Raw genomic sequence first — 18,804 nt, 5'->3', positions numbered from 1 at the left:
CACAATGTTCTAGTAACAGCTGTATAGTGTTAAATAATCAGGAAAGTAAGGTTTTGCCACCTGATAATCCTGAATAGCAATATATGGTATTAATAGATTATTGCAGTCAGAGCACACAATGAATCACACCTCCCTGTATCCACTCCATAAGGTTGTCTTTTCTCACACTAACTCTGGGCTTAGCCATGCTGACTTGGCTAATGAGACATCATGTGAGAAGAAACTTAAAATAAGGTCCATGTTAGGGCTGGCCCCCTTTTTCTTGCTTTTAGATCCACATGGGAAGAAGCCAAGCCATCCTGCGAGAAACACATGGCCCAGCCAACAGCCAACAACAACAACAAGACTTTTGAGTGAGGTTGTTTTAGACCATCCATGTCCAGGATAGTCACCCTACAAGTTGTAGAATGGGTGGCAAAAGAACCACTGAAATGAACCCAGCTCGTATCACTAACTCAGGGAATCATGAAGAGGTAAAATAGTTATTTTAGATCACTGATTTTCATAGTAGTTTGTATTACAACAAAACATAACTGATATAGTTTATTATTACTAAATGTTTAATTTTACTTAAATATAAACCTAAATAAATGGGTTTATCTAATTGTGTAGTTGAGTGCTTTCATTTCAACCTTTAATTTAAAAAACGTTTCACAATTATACCATTCTAAATTTTTGAATCTGAAATGTTTATATATACTGAGGATCACTGAAGAGAGTTACAGTGTCAGTGTAGATGGTATTCAGTGTGAATTTATACAGAACCTACCTTATATACTATATTTCTAATTTACCAATGATGATTATGGGTCCAATTTCTGCCCACCTTTTGAACATCAAATGGCTAAAAACCAATAAATTCAGTTTACTCAGAACCAATTAATATGTTTTATTAAATATACGTTTACATTGTTTCAATCCTTAAACCATCACAGATTGTGGACTATTTTTCTTATCATCTGTTTGAAATAGTTTAAAAGAGAAAACCAAATGCCAAACATGGGGATCAGCAGTCTTAAAAGATTAAAATGTTCATCTGCCATTATAATTTTGCCAAATCATAAGTTATTAAGAGTAATTTGCAGAATTTATTATTCAAGCTATTATTTAGGTCAAACAATCTAGTAAGCACATTAATATGAAAAATATTCCAGTTTTCACCATCTTAGCTGCAATAAACTTTAAAGTATGCCAATCTTCATGCTTTAGGGCATAATTTGGTTACCAGCTGGGGTCAGGAAGAAATTTTCCCAATAGTATAGTATTGCCAATTACCATAGGTGTAAAGTGAACAACAGAAAGAGTCAGGGGGTTACACGGCCCTCTAAAGCATCTGGTATCAGATTCTTTCTGAGTGAGAATTCAGGATAAGATGAAACATTCAATTGTCCCTGTATGTCAATTCCGATATTCCTATGAGCTGCCAATATGACACTGCTGCCACAGGGGAGGGATTTCCTACAGAACAGATGTCACTTACAGTATTATGTAGGCTATCTACCTCAACAAATAATTGCTTGGCACTTCTGCCCTATGGCAAGGGTCTGAAAATATGTTAGGGTGAGAACATACCATACAAGCAGATGGCCATAGATAAAAGAAAGAACAAGAGCATACTGAGCCTGAAATGCATGTGTAAAAGCCAGTTGGGAAGACAGAAGCAAATGTCCTTTCATATCTTCAGTGATTAAAGCCCCAAATCAGGATTTTCCAGTTATTAGTTATTTAGAAGTTCTATTTTAAAATTTCTTTAACTGAGTATGAGTTGCGTGAGGCTCCAATTTATTGAAACAAAGAAACCTTGTCTTTTTGGTATAAATGCAATTCCCATTTGAAAATAATTGCATTTTACTTAAGGCCTGAAATTAATATGAGACTCCCAACACCAATGCCTCCCACTTTCACATACACCCCCCAAAAAAAAGAAAAAGGAAAAAACTAGGCTGTGATAAGAGGATGGACACAAAGACTGACAATGAATGACAAAGGACAATGGAAATGGGACTTGCTTGAGAGAGACAGCAAGGGAGGGAAAAAAGTCCTTTTAAATATCAATAAGAGCATCAAAGAAAGCAAGATCCTTTTTCTGATAAAAGGGGAAAAGTTAATAACAGTGAAAAAAGAGAAGGCGATTGCGATATGCTCACACTGTAATGGAAGAAAAGACGAAGGTAGAATCAGAAAGTAACAATTTTAAATAAGTTTAACATATATGTTGCTTTCACACTTTACACAGTTTATGGATTAAAGTTTTAAAAATATTTTAACTATTTGCTCCAATAGCAGACTTGATTGGCTATTTAAATAATTAATTAGAGAAAGATGAGGGGTGTTTTGTTCACAAAAACCAAAAAAGGAATTTTCACTTTTAAAATAGCATTGATGACAGAAAAGAGCTTGGAGGTGGGGGGACAATAATGAATATACTGTAAATTATTAAAAGGCATTAAGTCATCTCTCAGAATCAGAAAATGTTTGAGGGCATTATTGATAGTTTTCTGTGTCCATAATGGGACACAAGTAATAACTGCTTTGAAAGTTTCTAGACAAAAATAATTTTGTCATTCAGTAATATCTGAAAACTGATTGAACTAAACATTTGTTCCTATGCTGAAAATGATTCAAAGATGATTCTTAAGGAAAACCCTAAGCTTTACCTACTAGTATCCCTTTGTATGGTCTTTTAACACTGGAGAAGTTCTTTCATTTTTATCATAAGGTATTAATTCTATCACATGTTCCTTTGTTTCCAAAGTTTAATAATCAACCCTCAATTATTAATATGGAAAAACAGGATACAAGGTCCTTTTTGGAGAATATGATCTCAAACTTTTCTATCTGGCTTCTAGCTATAGACCAGCTGAGGAAAGTATAATGTAGGGGAAATAATGATCAATCATGCAATTTATTCACTTTTCCCAGTATTCAAAGCAAAAAACGTAGACTGGGTAAACATTTAATACCCCATTCCAGCCAACTTAAGGAGTTAGGCTTTATCCTAAAGGGAATGAGCCATTGCAATGGTTTTGTTGGTGTGTTTGCTTGTTTGGGAGAAGGGCCCCATAGTCACTTTTACATGGTGACTGATCTCTGGGGATACGTGGTGGAGAAAGATGGGATGCAAACAAGACTGGAAGCAAAGACACCAATGTGGAACATTGTAGGGATACAGATGAAAAATGATGATGACCTTGACTAGGGTAGGCACAGCAGCAATAAAGGAAAGTATATAGATTTGAGAACTATTTACAAGCAAGACTCAACAAGATTTTGTAGTAACAGAAATGAAGGAGAAAAAAGATGAAAGGATGACCCCAATTTTAAGGCTTGAGCAAGTGCATGGATAAGTATTCCAGCTATGAAGTTCAAAACACCAACGAACAAGCAAGGTCTTCATTTTGCTTTATTTTATAAAAGCATTAGGAACACTAGCTTCCTACTTACCATAGTTCAGGCCATATTGAATTTGAAGAAGCATCTAGGTAGAAGCAGTTGGATACTTGGATGTGTAGCTCGGAGAATAGCTATAAACTGGAGATGAATATTTGTAGGTCATTAATATTTCCATTTATTGAAGCAGCAGTAGTAGATAAATTTGTCTGGAATGGTGTGAAAAGTCAGAAGCAAAGAATCCCAAGAACAGTTTTAAGGAAAGCCATTTGCTCACCAACTATTTTGTAAGCACCTACTGTGTTCTAGTCACCAGACCTGCACCTATAAATAAGACAGACAAGGCCCCTTCTCCCATGCAGCTTTCATTTTCAATGGGTGAGCCAAACAATTAACCAGTAAACAAATAAACAACAACAACAAAAACCCTAACATAATAGGTTAGGTATTTTCAGATATTTTGAAGGACTGCATAGAAAATAAGACAGCCATGTTGATAATGAGTATCTGGAATGTGGTGGAACACTTTTGGGGAGGGGCCAGAAGTAGAACAGTTAAAGAAAACAGAAGGGAACATCCAGAGCCCCAGGGTAAGCAGAGCAGGAAATGGAAATAGGTCTCTATAAAGGTGAACAAAGGGAAACTGTTGCAACTTAGAGACAACCAAGACAAAATGGAAAGTTTGTTTTCTCTCTGATAAGGCCACCAGAAAGTGAAAAGTGGTTCTGCCAAAGCTGCTGCTTACACCATGTGCAGAGTAGTCAAAATGGACAGGTCTCCAAAACAAGTTGTAGAAAGAACATGACTTAACCTAAACTCTAGAAAGTTGAAAAGACAAGAGAAGGGATTGGGAATTGTTGAATCTAGTGAGAAAAATAATTTAAAAATTACCAAGACATGACATTTCCTTAAATCTCAAACTAAATTCCTTAGTTTATATAGTTATATATTAATATTCAAAATGTAATTTGGAATGGGAATGTTTACTATTCCTGTTTTTCTGAATTATCTATGTCTGAAATTTTACCCACAGAGTCAGTTAACATTTATAGACACGGTTATTCATTTTGTGACAGCTACAAGAAATAATTAGAATCTATATATCTGGATTTACATATTTAAAAGATAATTGAAAATGAAGAGAGCCATTTTGTCATTAAAATTAGCAAAACAAAGCTATTTGTGGAGTACATATTATTTTTAAAGTCTAAAGAAATATTTTTTGATCAATGCCGTGATGCTTTTCAAGTAAAGGCAAGAAATTTAAAGAGGTCACTACTGGTTATAATAAATTACTAAAAGCCTCCAAAAAAGGAGGAATACAAGGAAAAGCTGAAAATGGACAACAGTCTACATTTACGGAAGATGATTATGAGTTACAGGTAACCAATTTTCTATGTTTCAAGATAAGTAAAAGGAAATTACAATAAAATTACAGGTCAATAATAGTGAAGAAGTGGGAGAACATTAACATTCTAACTCCTCTGGATGCTGCAATATATTACCCAGAAGGTTGTATAATTCTCTCTGTTTCATTACCTAAAATCAAGACAGACCCTGAGACACAGGTATTGATTAATAAGAATTACAGTGCCAGACTACCTTATACTTGAGGACACTAACAGAACAGGTGACTCCCACTCTAATTCCACTCAGTTTCTGTGAGCCATTTTCCTCCATTAGTAAGTAAGCTCTTGGGCTATAAAGCTATTTCACAGGGTATTAGATGCTATGAGTCTCAGGTATATAATATATGTTATTCAGACAACACAATGGGGATTAGGTGACTTCTTTAGGCTTCTTGATTATGGTGTTGATTATAAATTGGAGGAACTTAGCATAAGCACAGCTACCATTTCAGCCCATCCATTACTTACTATCAAAAAGTAATAACTACATTTGCTCAGGTCTGAACCATGCATTCCTCATATTTATAACAAAAGGAAACTTCAGGGGGAAAATGTCTTCATTCTGATCAGGAAAAAATTTTTTTTCCAGATAATGCATAGTTGTCACTTTTTCAGCTTTACAGTTTCTCTAAGTTCTATCACTTTTATCAACTCTAGAGGCAGAGAGAGGGACTTTCAAACTATGTAAGGTACACTATACAGGTCACCTGATATAAATTCCTTTTTTTTTTCTTTTGGTCCAAGTTTTATAAAAATCTATGGTTTTAAGAGATCTTTGAATTAGAAGACTTCATAAGGGCGCTCAGCATAAATGTAAATGAGACATATCTGGAAGAGATGACGAAACCCTACAGGTTATTTAATAAATTTAGAACACCCAAAGTACAACTATTAATAGAAAATGAGATCCAAGCATGGAAGACGTAACAACTGAATCTGTGATTATTTTTTTTTTTCTACTGCCTTCTCTTATTTGATGAGTTTTACCTCTGTATCAGGGTTAATATCCTTAATTAGATCTCTCAGTATTTTTCCTTTTCTGTATCCCAATTCCATTCCCTGCAGCCCTCCAGCTTTATGACCCCACAGAAAAGTAAAGGTGAACGCCAATGCTAGAAAAAGGAAGATGTAGGGAGTTCCTAGCAGACCAAGGAGAAGTAATATGCTTCCTCCAAAAAAAAATTATAGAATGAGGTCAAAGTGAGACCAGATGACAGACATCCAGGTCCTGATTCCCTACTCTGGGACAAACCATTAATATGTACGCAGTGGAGAGTTTTCAAAAGAACAAAATCCCAGTAGAGAGAGGAAGAAACATAAACAAGAAGAGCTTTTGTCCCTTTTCCCCTTTACAATTCTGACAGCATTGAGTGACCTCAGTATATCACAAGCGGTGACTTGACAAATATTCCTTCAGGCTCCCAGTGGATAGAGGGTAGCAAAGATCAGAGTTCAGCCTGGGCTCTGTGGTTGGGGCCCCCAGTCCATTGGCATTGACCGCTGACGCTGCCAAGATAATACTCTGTGAATCTCCTTAGCCACAGATTAGCAGTGGTAGCTGGCAGAAATCCCTGTGGCCAGGAAGAGCAAGAAGCAGCTCGCAGGTACCCATCCAGGTCAGAGGACATAAGGACATGTGAGCTTTGCTTCATATCCACGAAAGTCTGAGTGTTCACCAAAAAGAGACAGATTTAACTTTAAAGCAACCACTTTAAACTGAAAGTCTTTGGGACATTTAACTAGAAAGTTAAAGTTTTATCCCATTATCCTCTCTCCAATTAGCCAACTCCTTCTCCCCATTTCTTGCCACCCTCTATTCCCTACTAAAATTTGTTGAGAGGGTGATGGGGAATTCAAGAAAAAAAGTTTGAAATTATAGGAAACAAAAGGACTGCATTTTTGTCATAATTTTCCACCTCTCCCCACATTATCAAAAAAATTAAATTAGACACTCCAAGAAGATAGAGCTTTCCACATAGAGGAACTCTATTTACATTCAACACAAGGCTGGCACATGATATGTGCTTAGAAAGAAATGTTCTGTTGAATAAAGAACACCTCTATTAAATATATTCTAAAACAGCTTAATTTCTTTCCTTAAAATAAATTAGTAAATGTTTATTGAAACACATTACAATGTGTTAATCAAGAAGTGTCATAGCATTTAAAATGCACCTATTGCAGTAAGAGTCTGTAAGGCTTAGAACATTTCCAGCACTGTGCCTCAACACTTGAAAAGTCACAAGTGTGAGCTGTCTGTTGACTTCAAACAGAGTTTCAAAGTGGGCAGTACTGTCATAAATTCACTGCAGCCAGGAATCTGGTCCTCAGCTTTTAAACCCAGAAATTTAATTCTTATCACATCCCACAGTTTTGATCAGGCTCTGAAATCCTGGCACATGCTAACCAAAGACAGGGCTGACCAAGTGCACACTTTGTGTCTGTCCACATATCCCTTCTACAGAGTCTGAAAACTATTCATCACATATGAATCTTTATTTCTTTTAATTTTATAGGCTGATCCTGTTCACCATCAGAAACAGAATTTTCTACCTTAGATAAATACAAAAGTTTAAGATTTAGAGAATATATCTGGGTCAAATCAACTTCAAATGTTCCAACCAAACGACAGAATTTGGCTTAATGGACAAAAGTAGCCTAAACCCCTCCATCCTGCAGATGGTGATTGAAGAGATAAAATCACCTAGGGTGTTAAATGGTGGAGACTTTACTAAGGCAGTGAAAACAGGTCTCATAATGACCAGTGTCAATAGCCACAAACTGAGATAACTGCCTGGCTCATGGAAATTTCTGGGAGGCCATGTCTGTACAATTCCCTTTCCCTTCCAATTCTGAAAACAGATCATCCCCTCCGTCTGTCCCTAAGCCATGAAAGTGAACACTTGACCAATAAAAACTGAGAATAGCACCCACCATCTTGGTCATAATGACCAGGCCATGGGGTGGACGTAGGATCCCAGCAAATCTTCCCTGGAATATTTCACACTGGAGCTGAATAATGGAAGTCCCCATTTACCTCGAGGGCAAGCTGTGAGGATGTGAGCCTAGAGGGACTGACGCCTACACAGTTTGCTGCAAGGAACAACTGGTTGGAGAACAAAGGCAGTATACAGAGAGAAGCACAGATGAGACATAGAGACATTCTTAGCATTTGAAGTTCTGGTTCCAGTCACCCTTGATATCAGCTCTCCTTTCTCATAATAGCAGCCAACAAATTCTCTCTGTGGCTTAATCTACTTCAAACTGGGTATTCTTACTGGTAATCACCAGAGTTCTCAATAATAAAGCTAGTGAGAAAGTGGCAAAACCCAACAAGGCGGATAAATTCCAGCATTGTCATAATCAAAGAACAATAACACTTTTGCTAGTTACGCAATTTTGAGATAATTTCTTAAAATCTCTGAGCCTTAGTTCACTGCAAAATGGGGCTTACAGCTACTGTACTGCATTACTGAAAAATTAGAATAATGTATATAAATAAAATGCTTAGAATGATTCCTTCCCCACAGCACTTGCTTAATAAGTGCTAAAAATGTGTTGTTTTGATAATGAGTATGTGAGGATAATGAGGAGGATCCTAAGAAGACAAAGATTATAGAACTCAGTATCTTAGATGATTTTCCACTAAAAGCCTACTTGCTTAAACATATCTTGGAAAAGATAACTGCAAAGACTAGAATGAAAAATGTAATAAAGTCAGAAATAATTATAAGCAAAACATACTGATTACCTTAAGAAGCAATGATTTTTTGAAAGCTTAACTTACAATAAATAAAATTGTTATTTATTGAAAGCTTACTAGAGGTTAATGGAATAATCTTATTTTTTAAGAATAAGTATAATATGAAAGCTAAAGCAAGTACAAGTGTTATAGCTATTTCCCGAGAATGGATGTAGCAATACTTTTAGGACCAAATCAAACGCCCCCACCATAATAAAGCCTTCCTTTACATCATCAAACCCACGTACAATACTATCCACCATATTGTTCTTTCATTGTATTTATTTCTTTCCCCTTCTACATTATAAAACTTTCATAGAAAAATTCTCTCTTTTCCATATTTGGACCCTACATGTATAGCTCAAGAATTTGGTCAAAAACAGGTGCTGAACTGTAGTATTTAAGTTAAACTGAAACCTAGAAGAGTATTGAGAGCATAACACATGAGTTCATATCTTGCTTCTGCCACTTACTAGGTGTGCTACCTGGAATAAGTCACTAACCGTAGGATCATGTCCTTACAGAGTTTGCCCTCAAAGATTTCTACCCTAACTCCCTGTCTCAGTACAAAAATTCCATCTAAAATATGTTTGCTACCTACACACACTGTGATAGATCCTGTACAAAAAGTAATCTTCAAACTTCATAACCACTCTTTGGCACAACTCTTATCTTTTGTACTGAATAACTCAACAAAGGAATGCTTTATAAGGCCCAATATCATAGAGCCAGCAAAGCAGACTCAGAATTCTAACTTAAAGAACATGTCCTTCCTATATACCACACCAGTTTTCTGTGTTTTATAAGTCTTGGCATGCTTTTAAAAAATGTATAACTATTAATAATCTTCATATGGCACACTTCACTGATTGGTTTCAATAGCCAAACAGATGATATAAATTTCCTTTGTAAAGTTTAAAGCACTCCAAAATATCAAGTAGTGTTATTAACAAGATGATATGGATAATAATGATGATGACAGGAAAGAGAAAAGTATGTACTTTGAAAGCTTTGTTGCTCTAATATGTCTATGCTGTTAAATGAGTCACTTACTGTGAATTTTTATTCTTATTTTTTTTCAACTTTTGAGTACAATTGAAATATATGGATTTTTTTAGAGGTAGTTACCTACTATCTTTATGTAGAAATTACAACTATATATATATATATGGATATATACCTTGGAAAAGTATGGTAATTGACCTGTAGAAATTTCTGGTCTTACTGGAAAAAGTCTATGAAACACTGGTTTGCATGAAAACTGCATGTGGAACTCTGTATGCTGAGCTCTGGTTTCCCAGCTGAGTTGCAGCCTCCTCTCCTTTTCTCCTAATTGTTCTTTCAGCTGAAATTGGAGTCCAGTTAAAGCTTGTAACATATTTTTCTTCTTTTCTTCTCACTATTAGTGGATTTGAAAAAAGGGAGCACTGCAAAATACATACAAAAAATTATTTTCTTTTATCACTTGATATTCCATGTTATAAAATAAATCTAGTAAATGATAAGGGAAGCACCTGAAATAGAAAAACAAACTCATTCTTTAATGGTTATGGTTCACCCATGAAGATACAATTCTTAATGTTCAAGTTTAAAAAAAAGATGAGAAGAAACAGTTGGCATTCAGCTAACAATTGTGTTTGGAGATTTGTGCCTGACTTTGTTATTCTGAGCAAAGCCAGGTACCAGTCTCTTGGGATTATGTACAAAGGCAAGAAAAAAAGTGGACATGTACAAACCTCAAAGGTGACTGCTGGGTTAATAAAACAGTCTGTTTTCTGTTCACCCACTCTTGCTCTCAGTGTGCAAGTATATTAAAATATGTCAAAAGGAAAACCATTCGCTGTTCAAAAATAATTCAACTACAAGTCACAATTTCCAGCTGGTGAAGTGCCTTAGTGTATTTAAGTGCACTTACAAGTGACCCATACATCTCCCTGGATGAAAGTTGTATCCTCATTAAAGGAGAAATAAACACAAAATAGGAACAACTGTCACATAGAAAAATAGACCACAATAGATTCCGCATTTCCCACATTCAGTTTCTGACTTGAGCTATCACAGACTGAAGAGCAGTGCTGTCCTGGAAGTAACCTCTTAAAGGCAACGAAAGTAAAACAAGGAAGCTGCTAGAAGAACAGAATGTCTAGCTAATGACCATCCAAATTCTTATTTAAAGTATCTGGAAAAATATTTTTTTCTTTCTATCCACATAAGACATTATAATAATATAAAGTGATTGGAATAAACAAACACAAACCCCAGGGAGTTTAAAATTAATGCTGTAAATTATATCTTTAAATAAACTCTCTTAGATCAACTCTGGTTTTAGCATTTATAAGATATTATACCAACCTTTTCTTTTCTGATTTCTTCTCTAGAGAACTGTAACATTGATAGGACTCTGAAAAGGAAAAAAAAGTTAACATTGCTCAACTCTAACAATACTGCTCTTATTTGATTCATATGCTCTGTCTTATTATAAGGCAAAAACATACATTGGGTGCTAAATGTGACAAGTTCAGTCCTAGGCACAGCAAAATATATAAAAGGAGCATGTGCCTTCAAAAAGTAGATAAACTTTATCTCTAATGATAAAGTTATCTCTAATGATAAGGGAACAATATTTGATAGAAAATAACTCATTACAAAAGTATGATACTAACAATTATTTCAAAACAGGGTAAGGTGTTCCTCATGTATACAGACAACACCTTTGCTCAATTATTTTCATTGCAATTAGCACACACTAATTTCCTGTTTATTATTCCTTCCACCCACTAGAATGCAAGCTCCTCAAGGGCAAAATTTCTTATAGTTGTTAGAACCCCCATTTTGAACAGCCCCTGGCACATCATATGAACTCAGTGATTATTAATTGGTTGACTGACTAACATTAAAGATGGCTGTGCACTTGACAATTCGTGTCCCACTTTAAATTGCCAACTGCCTGCTGGAAGATAGCAGAAGAACTGGAAAGAGAAGATGGTTCTAGAAAGAGACTAATGTTTTCTATGACAACTATATCCCAGGAGCAATGGACATGTACATAGAAAAAAGAACTACACAACTCTGAATTATGCTTCAAACTAGAATATACAAAACAATCATTAATGAAATTGAAGTTCAATATACGAGCGTAGGTAATAAGGGATCAGCAAACCAATCTAAATAAATTAAAATGTCTAGGCCCAGACTAATTATGTGAGCTTGGAAACAAGAAAACTATTTGAGGAACCAAAGTTAATGATAAGAAAAACCTATTAAAAATGGGGAAAGACAGAGTTTAGCAACCACAAACTAGAAAGCTTGATTTTTAGGCCCCATGAAATTGTAAAGCCAGTTATTAAATAGCTAGTCTATGAATTCATGAAAATTAAAGTGGAATTCACTAGGATAGGGAGCTGGAGTTCAGAGAGTCTTGTACGAAGACAAAAGTCCTTGGCTCATATTCTGAATGTGTGCCTCCTGGAATTTTACTAATTTCCCCTTGTCCCTATTTTTCATGGGTTAAATTGTGTCCCTCTCCCCCCACCAAAAAAAAATACGTTGAAGACCTAACTCCTGGTACCTGTAAATATGACCTTATTTGGAAATAGGGTTTTCGTAGATATAATTAAGGTGCAAATTAAGATGAGGTCATGTTAGAGTAGAGTAGGCCCTTATTTCAACAATGACTGATGTTATAGGAAAGGGAGAAGGGACAGAGGGAACACAGACACAGAAGGAGGAGAACACCATATGATGATGGAGGCAAAGATTAGAGTGTGCTACAGAGAAGCATGGAATTTTCCTTCTAAACCCCAATAAGGAAGCACTCGTGTCAACAACTTAATTTTGGAATTCTGGTCTCCAGAACTATGAGAGAATAAATTTCTGCTGTCTGAAGCCACCCAGTTTGTGGTAATTTCTTGTGGCAGCCCTAGGAAACTAATACCTCTTTCCATAAAAAGGAATTGGTGATATATCTACCTCAGGTGACTGCTAGGAAGATTGTAATAGAAAATAAGTAAATACTAATTTCAGCAAAGCATTTCACAAAGATTCTTATAATGTGTCCACTGATAAAATAAATCTATGTGAACTCAATGATTACTTAGGTTCAAAGTTACTAAAACTGCCATTCCCAAAGACAGCTGATTAATAATTCAACATAAACTTAATCTTTCCCAAAATGTTCACTTATTGAAATATTGACAATGACACTCCTATCTCAGATTTTCATCTTTTAAGGCCCTTTATAGACAAACCAACCCAAGTTTGGGAAACTGAACTGAAGTAACATTGCTAATAGTGGACACAGAGCCTTTCATTCGCCATTTTCTGTTCAACATGTTTAACAGGACTTAGAGAAATACATAGAACAGATGCTATCCAAAAATGAAAGAAAAAACCTAAGTTGGGAAAAATAAAACTCACACATTTAAAAATAAAATTCTTATTATTATCTTAATAATAATTTATTATTCTAACAATATGATTTCTTATATTAATAACAGTTTAATATTTTAAACCTCAAGCGATACTTGACACATAGTAGATACTCAATAAATTATTATTATTAATAAGCTAGGCTATTAATATTAATAGGATAGGCTAGAATAATGGGCCAAACTCCCTTAAGTGAAAAATATACAATATTTCATTTTGGTTCAAAATTTAAATAGATATAATTTGGAAAATATCCAGGCTCCTCATCAATTTACATGGAATAGATTTGGAGATTTCAGTTAAACAAAGGCTCAATTAATGCATCCAAACAGTGTTTTTTGTGGCCTCTAAAAGAAAAAGAAAACAAAACAAAGTACAAAGGTAAGAATGTAGGATAAATTAATAGGTATATAGAAGCCTGTGATAATTTGCACAGTATGGGAGTGAGGGAGGTTCTGTTTTCTTAACAGTGACAATTCTCCTCTTTAAATTTGACGTATGGTCTGCATGCTACAGGGGGAAGACAAAGTTCCAAAGGGAATGGAGAGTTTCTGCACACTCTCATCCCACACTTCAGGAAGATAAAATGGCATGAAAATGGCATTTAAATAAGGGGAAGTAGATCTTGGTGAAAGACATTTCTACTGCCTAGAAATCATTGAAGCCTTGCAAAAGCAGCATCCAAGAAATGCAACAGCAGTAAGAAGTATCAGAGACTCCCTTAGTTAAGGCTGCAATGTGCAAAGAAGGGCCACAGAAGTTTGAAGGGCTAAAAGAAAGACACTAGCTAGAATGAGACACTGGAGCATCTCACACTGAAATATCCAAATGAGGCCCGAAAGGTAATGGGAGAAGAAGGACATTTGGCAGAGGATGATGACAAAGGTACCAGAAGAGAAAAATTTCCCCACACACTTATTGTCATGAGCATCAGTGATATCCAAGGAAAGTAGGACAGATCTAATGTCGTTAGTGTGGCTTTTTGTCAATTAAATCTCTTTTTCAAGGCTTTTAGGAATAGCATAGGCAACTTGGAATCTTCTGGATGTAAAATGTACTTTTCTGTATGTTGACTGGGAGCACAATGTGTGTGATACTCATCACAGAAGTAATTCAGATTCTTTATACCTGAGTTGTTTCTAATGCAAGTTTTCAGACAGTGTCAAACAGCAACTATATTAGTTTCTTGTGGCTACTGTAAAAAAAAAAAAAAAATTACCAGAAACTCTGTGGCTTAAAATAAGACACATTTTTTCTCTGTTATAGTTCTGTAGCACAGAAATCTGAAATCAGTTTCCCCGGCATAAAGTCAAGATATTGGCAGGGCAGGGCTTTCTCTGGAGGCTTTAGAAGAGAATCCATTTCCTTACTTTTTTCAAGATTCTAGAAGCTCCCTGTATTCCTTGGCTTGTGGCCCCTTCCTCCATCTTCAAAATGTGTCACTCTAATCTCTGTTTCTATGGTCACACGTCCTTCTCTCTGACTCTGATTTCTGCATGCCTCTTATAAGGACTGTCTGATGACATTGGGTCTACCCAGATAACCCAGGATAATCTCCGCCTCTCAAGATCCTTAACTTAATCACATCTGCAAATCACATTCAGTCCTAGGAGGCAGGGATCACTATAATCCCCCATTATACTGATGAGAAAACTGAAATACAGAAAAGATAATTTATTTGCCCATGACTTTGTGGTTATTCAGAGCCAGTATGAATCCAAATCGTGCCTCTGAGCTAGGTGGCCTTGACACAGTGTTTTCACTAGGAAAAAACATATTTTACATTATTAGAGTGAGGATTTAAATAAAATGAAATATATAAAGTGTTCATCATAGTTCCTAATTCAAAATTTATTCATTACATGGTAGATGATAAAAGTAAATATATTAGAGACATTGACAAAAAAAAAATGTAGAGGAATGAAGATGGTTAGTGAATTAGAAACACTGTCATCTGGAAAACGGTAGTTTAGCTTGGAGAAGAAAAGAATTATATGGAGGACATGATAGCTGTCTTGAAATATGTGATGAACTTTCATGTGAAGGGGAAGTAGATTTATTTTAATGTGCCCCCATAAAACCAAACTAAAACCTAAGGGTGGAAATTACATGGTGATAAAATCTGGCTCAAAAAAAATTTTAAAAGATCTCATAATTAGAGTGATACACCAATGAAAAAGGCTTCCCCCAGAGTTTTGTAAGTTTTCAGTACGTTGAAATGTTCAAGCACAAGCTAAATAACTCTCTGTAGTACATAAAATATAGAAAGTATTTCAACAATGAGAGGAACATTAAAATATATTCATGCATTTATTCAGCAAATATTTACTGACCATCTTCTATGTGTTCTATGTGCAGTGTCTGTAAGGCCCTTTACAACCCTAAAAATGTTAGAAACTACAATTCTGTGAATGAACAAATAAGAACACATATCCCAAAAATGTACAAACTTTCAGGCTAATTCTCATTGGAAGGGTCTACAGATTCTTCAACTCCCAGGCTCTCTGGCTTCTCTGGCATGACCTGCTTTATTTTCACAATCATTTATCACTAGTCACAGGAAAGCTTTTTCTATAGTAAAGCATCAGTTTGTAATGGGAAACGTCACTCATTTTTGTATTCTGATACTCTTCTGTCAGGCTTTTCTTGAAGGAGAGAAGAAAATTTTATTCCACAATGGTTTGTTGTTTGTTTGGGTTTTTTTTGTTGTTTTTTTTTTTTTTTTCCTTTTGGCCTATGCAAACAAATATAATAGCAATTGACATCTTTTAACCACAAAATAAAAAGAGGATTCTTCTCATTTAATCTGAAGCATATGCCACTGTTGGAAGAGTCTGTGCTTTGTGATTATCTCCAGTAAAGAGATGCAAAAACTTTGTCCATTCTTTGGACCCACAAATAAATTAATTGGTAGAAATCTATTAAGTCTGATTTGTGAGGTTGTCTACCTAACTCTCTTCTAATCTCCTGGAGTAAGGGAGATTGCTCTTGGAGAATTACCTGAATTACACAGGGAATCTAAGAAATACTCCAACTACTACACAGAATGTGCCTGGTGCCTATGCCATCCATATGACACTATTACATAGCAGCTGAAGGTATTTATTACACAGCTGTTAGTATGTGTCAGAATTAACCATTGGATAGCCTTCTGCGTGATTTTTTTCTGCTTATAATACTTTCACTGCAGAAGATACAGAGCAGGGATAATAATAACCCCCAAACAAGTTAACTTTAATGAGCTCTTACTATACGATGTATCATCACATGCAATCCTTTCAACAATGCAGTCAAGCGGGCACCCTTCTTATCCTGCCTAAAGGACATAATGTAGTTAAGGTTTCAAATATGTTCATCCTGCGGGTGATGCGCATTGCACTCCTTGTGTCTTTTACAGAAATAAACAGCGAACCAAAGACGGGACTACAACCTAGTTCTCTAGATAGCTATGTTCCGAATGACTGTTGATTAAATTAAATGTAAAAAATCACTCTTGGCCCTGTGGGCTAGCCACATCACTGAGTTATTAAATATCATGCAAGAGCCTGTATAGGCAAGAACATTTTTTAAAAAATATGGTAAATTTTCTTCTCTTCCCCTTCAAAATGCCCCAAGGCATTCGTATACATTATGGACACCGCTGGCCTGAAAATTCTCAGTTGAGGGAAAAAGAAATCCAAAATCCTTGATTTATAAGAGCTCTAAAAGCATCTAAAATGATAACTATTTTGCCCCTTTAACACCAAAAGATCAACTGATTTTTATTTTTCATTTGGAGTTGACCTTTATTTAACTCATGGCATGCCAAAGTTATGGCCTGAAGCAATTTTTTCAGTGAATGCCTTGACTTGGGACAAGAATAGACATCTCACTCACCCTGTCTCTGAATCATCATTTCATACCACTACTGATGGTCAGTCTAACAAAGAAAAAACGTTTTTCAACACATAGAAAACACTAAAACTTTCTATTGAATTATTTATTTCCTCCATTTCAAATATGTTGAGAGCTGTAAAATGTTTGCAAATTCCAAAATAATCAAAATTTTTCCTCAAGGTTATTATTAAGCTGTTCAATAAAATGTTTGTGCTCAGTTATACATAAAAAATAACGAGCTGATTGTGCCTGCATCATGAAAAGCTAAAACAGTTTCTTTTGATCAATTGACTACCTGCTGTCCTCTTTTCCTAATGGGGAAATTAATTTTAAGGCATCGTGGTGCCTCTTTCGCCCCCTATATAAGTCCTGCACCTATACCCAATTGTTCAGGGCTCTCCCACTATTCTGAATGTAATAAATGAGGTATGTCTAAAGAATTTAGACATGATTAGTAGAGTCTAACACTCTTTCTCTAACAAAAACAAACTCAATAGTTTCATATTATGAAAGATTACAATACCAAAGAGAAAAGTCCAAAGGTACAGTAGGAGGTATTTAATTTAGAGATTAAGAATTTATGGCTTTAAGAGCTGGGAGGCACATTTGTGAGTTATCCAAGGGAGAATGCAGATTCTCTGGAGGTTTTTAATGATACAAACAGCTATATTTCCGGGCTGGCGTAAATGGGATTCTGGTTACAGGTAGACAGCATAATAAAATAACTATCTGTGTAGAAAAGTCTAGCTCAAGATTTCTAGAAAAAACTGTTCAATGACAACAGTATTTATATGAACATAATATAATAGTAGCACAAGTGTTCTATTGTGTATCATCTACATGGTTTTATTTCCTGGGTAGCATTGATATTCAGAAAGTCATAAAAAAGGAATCATGGCTGGGTGCAGTGGCTCACGCTTGTAATCCTAGCACTTTGGGAGGCTAAGACAGAAGGATTGCTTGAGGTCAGGACTTCGAGACCAGCCTGAGCAAAAGCAAAACCCCATCTCTACAAAAAATAGAAAAGCTTAGCTGGGCATGGTGGTGCGTGCCTGTAGTCCCAGCTGCTCAGGAAGCTGAGGCAGGAGCATCGCTTCAGCCCAGGAGTTTGAGATTGCAGTGAGTTATGATGATGTTGCCACACTCTAGTCCGGGAGACAGAGTCAGACTCTATCTCAAAAAAAAAAAAAGGAATCAATATGTACCATATATTGAGCGCTTTGCTGAGCACTTTATCTGTTACCTCTTTCAATAAACCTATTCATTAATGCTTCTCATTTTAATCAAATAAAGAAGTTGGACCTCAACAATCATAATTTAGCAAATGGAATATGAAGTCCAGATAAGTTTGACTCCAAAACATATGCTCCTAATCTATCAGTGGTCTCCAGCCTTTTTGGCACCAGGAACCAGTTTTATGAAGACAATTTTTCGACGGACAGGATGGAGTGAGGGAATGGTTTTGGGACGATTCAAACACATTTCATTTATTGTGCAGTCAAACCTCACTGCTAATGATAATCTGTATTTTCAGCCACTCCCCAGCACTAGCATCACCGCCTCAGCTCCACCTCAGATCATCAGGCGTTAGATTCTCATAAGGAGCACTACAACCTAGATCTTTCACATGTGCACTTTACAGTAGGGTTCGTGCTCCTATGAGAATCTCTAATGCCACCGCTGATCTGACGGGAGGCAGAGCTTATGCTGTGATGGGAGTAATGGGGAGCAGCTGTAAATGGATGAAGCTTCGTTTGCTCACCTGCCACTCACCTCCTGCTATACGCCAGGTTCCTGACAGGCCCGGAGGTTGGGGACTGCAGCTGTATATTATATAGCAAAACAGTATTAGCAATAATTGAGAAAGACATGGATCCAGCCAATGCAATAAGTCAGGAAAGAGAAATAAGAGTTAAAACTAATGAAAAGGGGACACAATTATTAACTGTAAATTATACA

General features: G+C 35.9%; 1 protein-coding gene across 1 annotated transcript in view; it reads right to left on the bottom strand.

Annotated features, from left to right (window-relative positions):
• Nucleotides 1-9,919, bottom strand: part of TFEC (transcription factor EC) — a 154,095-nt gene extending 144,176 nt beyond the window's left edge. The window contains exon 1 of the mRNA XM_012652739.1: nucleotides 9,722-9,919. Coding sequence (XP_012508193.1) covers nucleotides 9,722-9,919 — 198 coding nt within the window. The remainder of the gene's footprint in view (nucleotides 1-9,721) is intronic.
• Between the last annotated feature and the right edge of the window lie 8,885 nt (nucleotides 9,920-18,804).

The sequence above is a fragment of the Propithecus coquereli genome, unplaced genomic scaffold (assembly GCF_000956105.1).
Source record: "Propithecus coquereli isolate 6110/MARCELLA unplaced genomic scaffold, Pcoq_1.0 Scaffold4, whole genome shotgun sequence".
NCBI lineage: Eukaryota > Metazoa > Chordata > Mammalia > Primates > Indriidae > Propithecus > Propithecus coquereli.
Note: the sequence above shows the minus strand (reverse complement) of the source record. Positions and strands in the feature narration are given on the sequence as shown.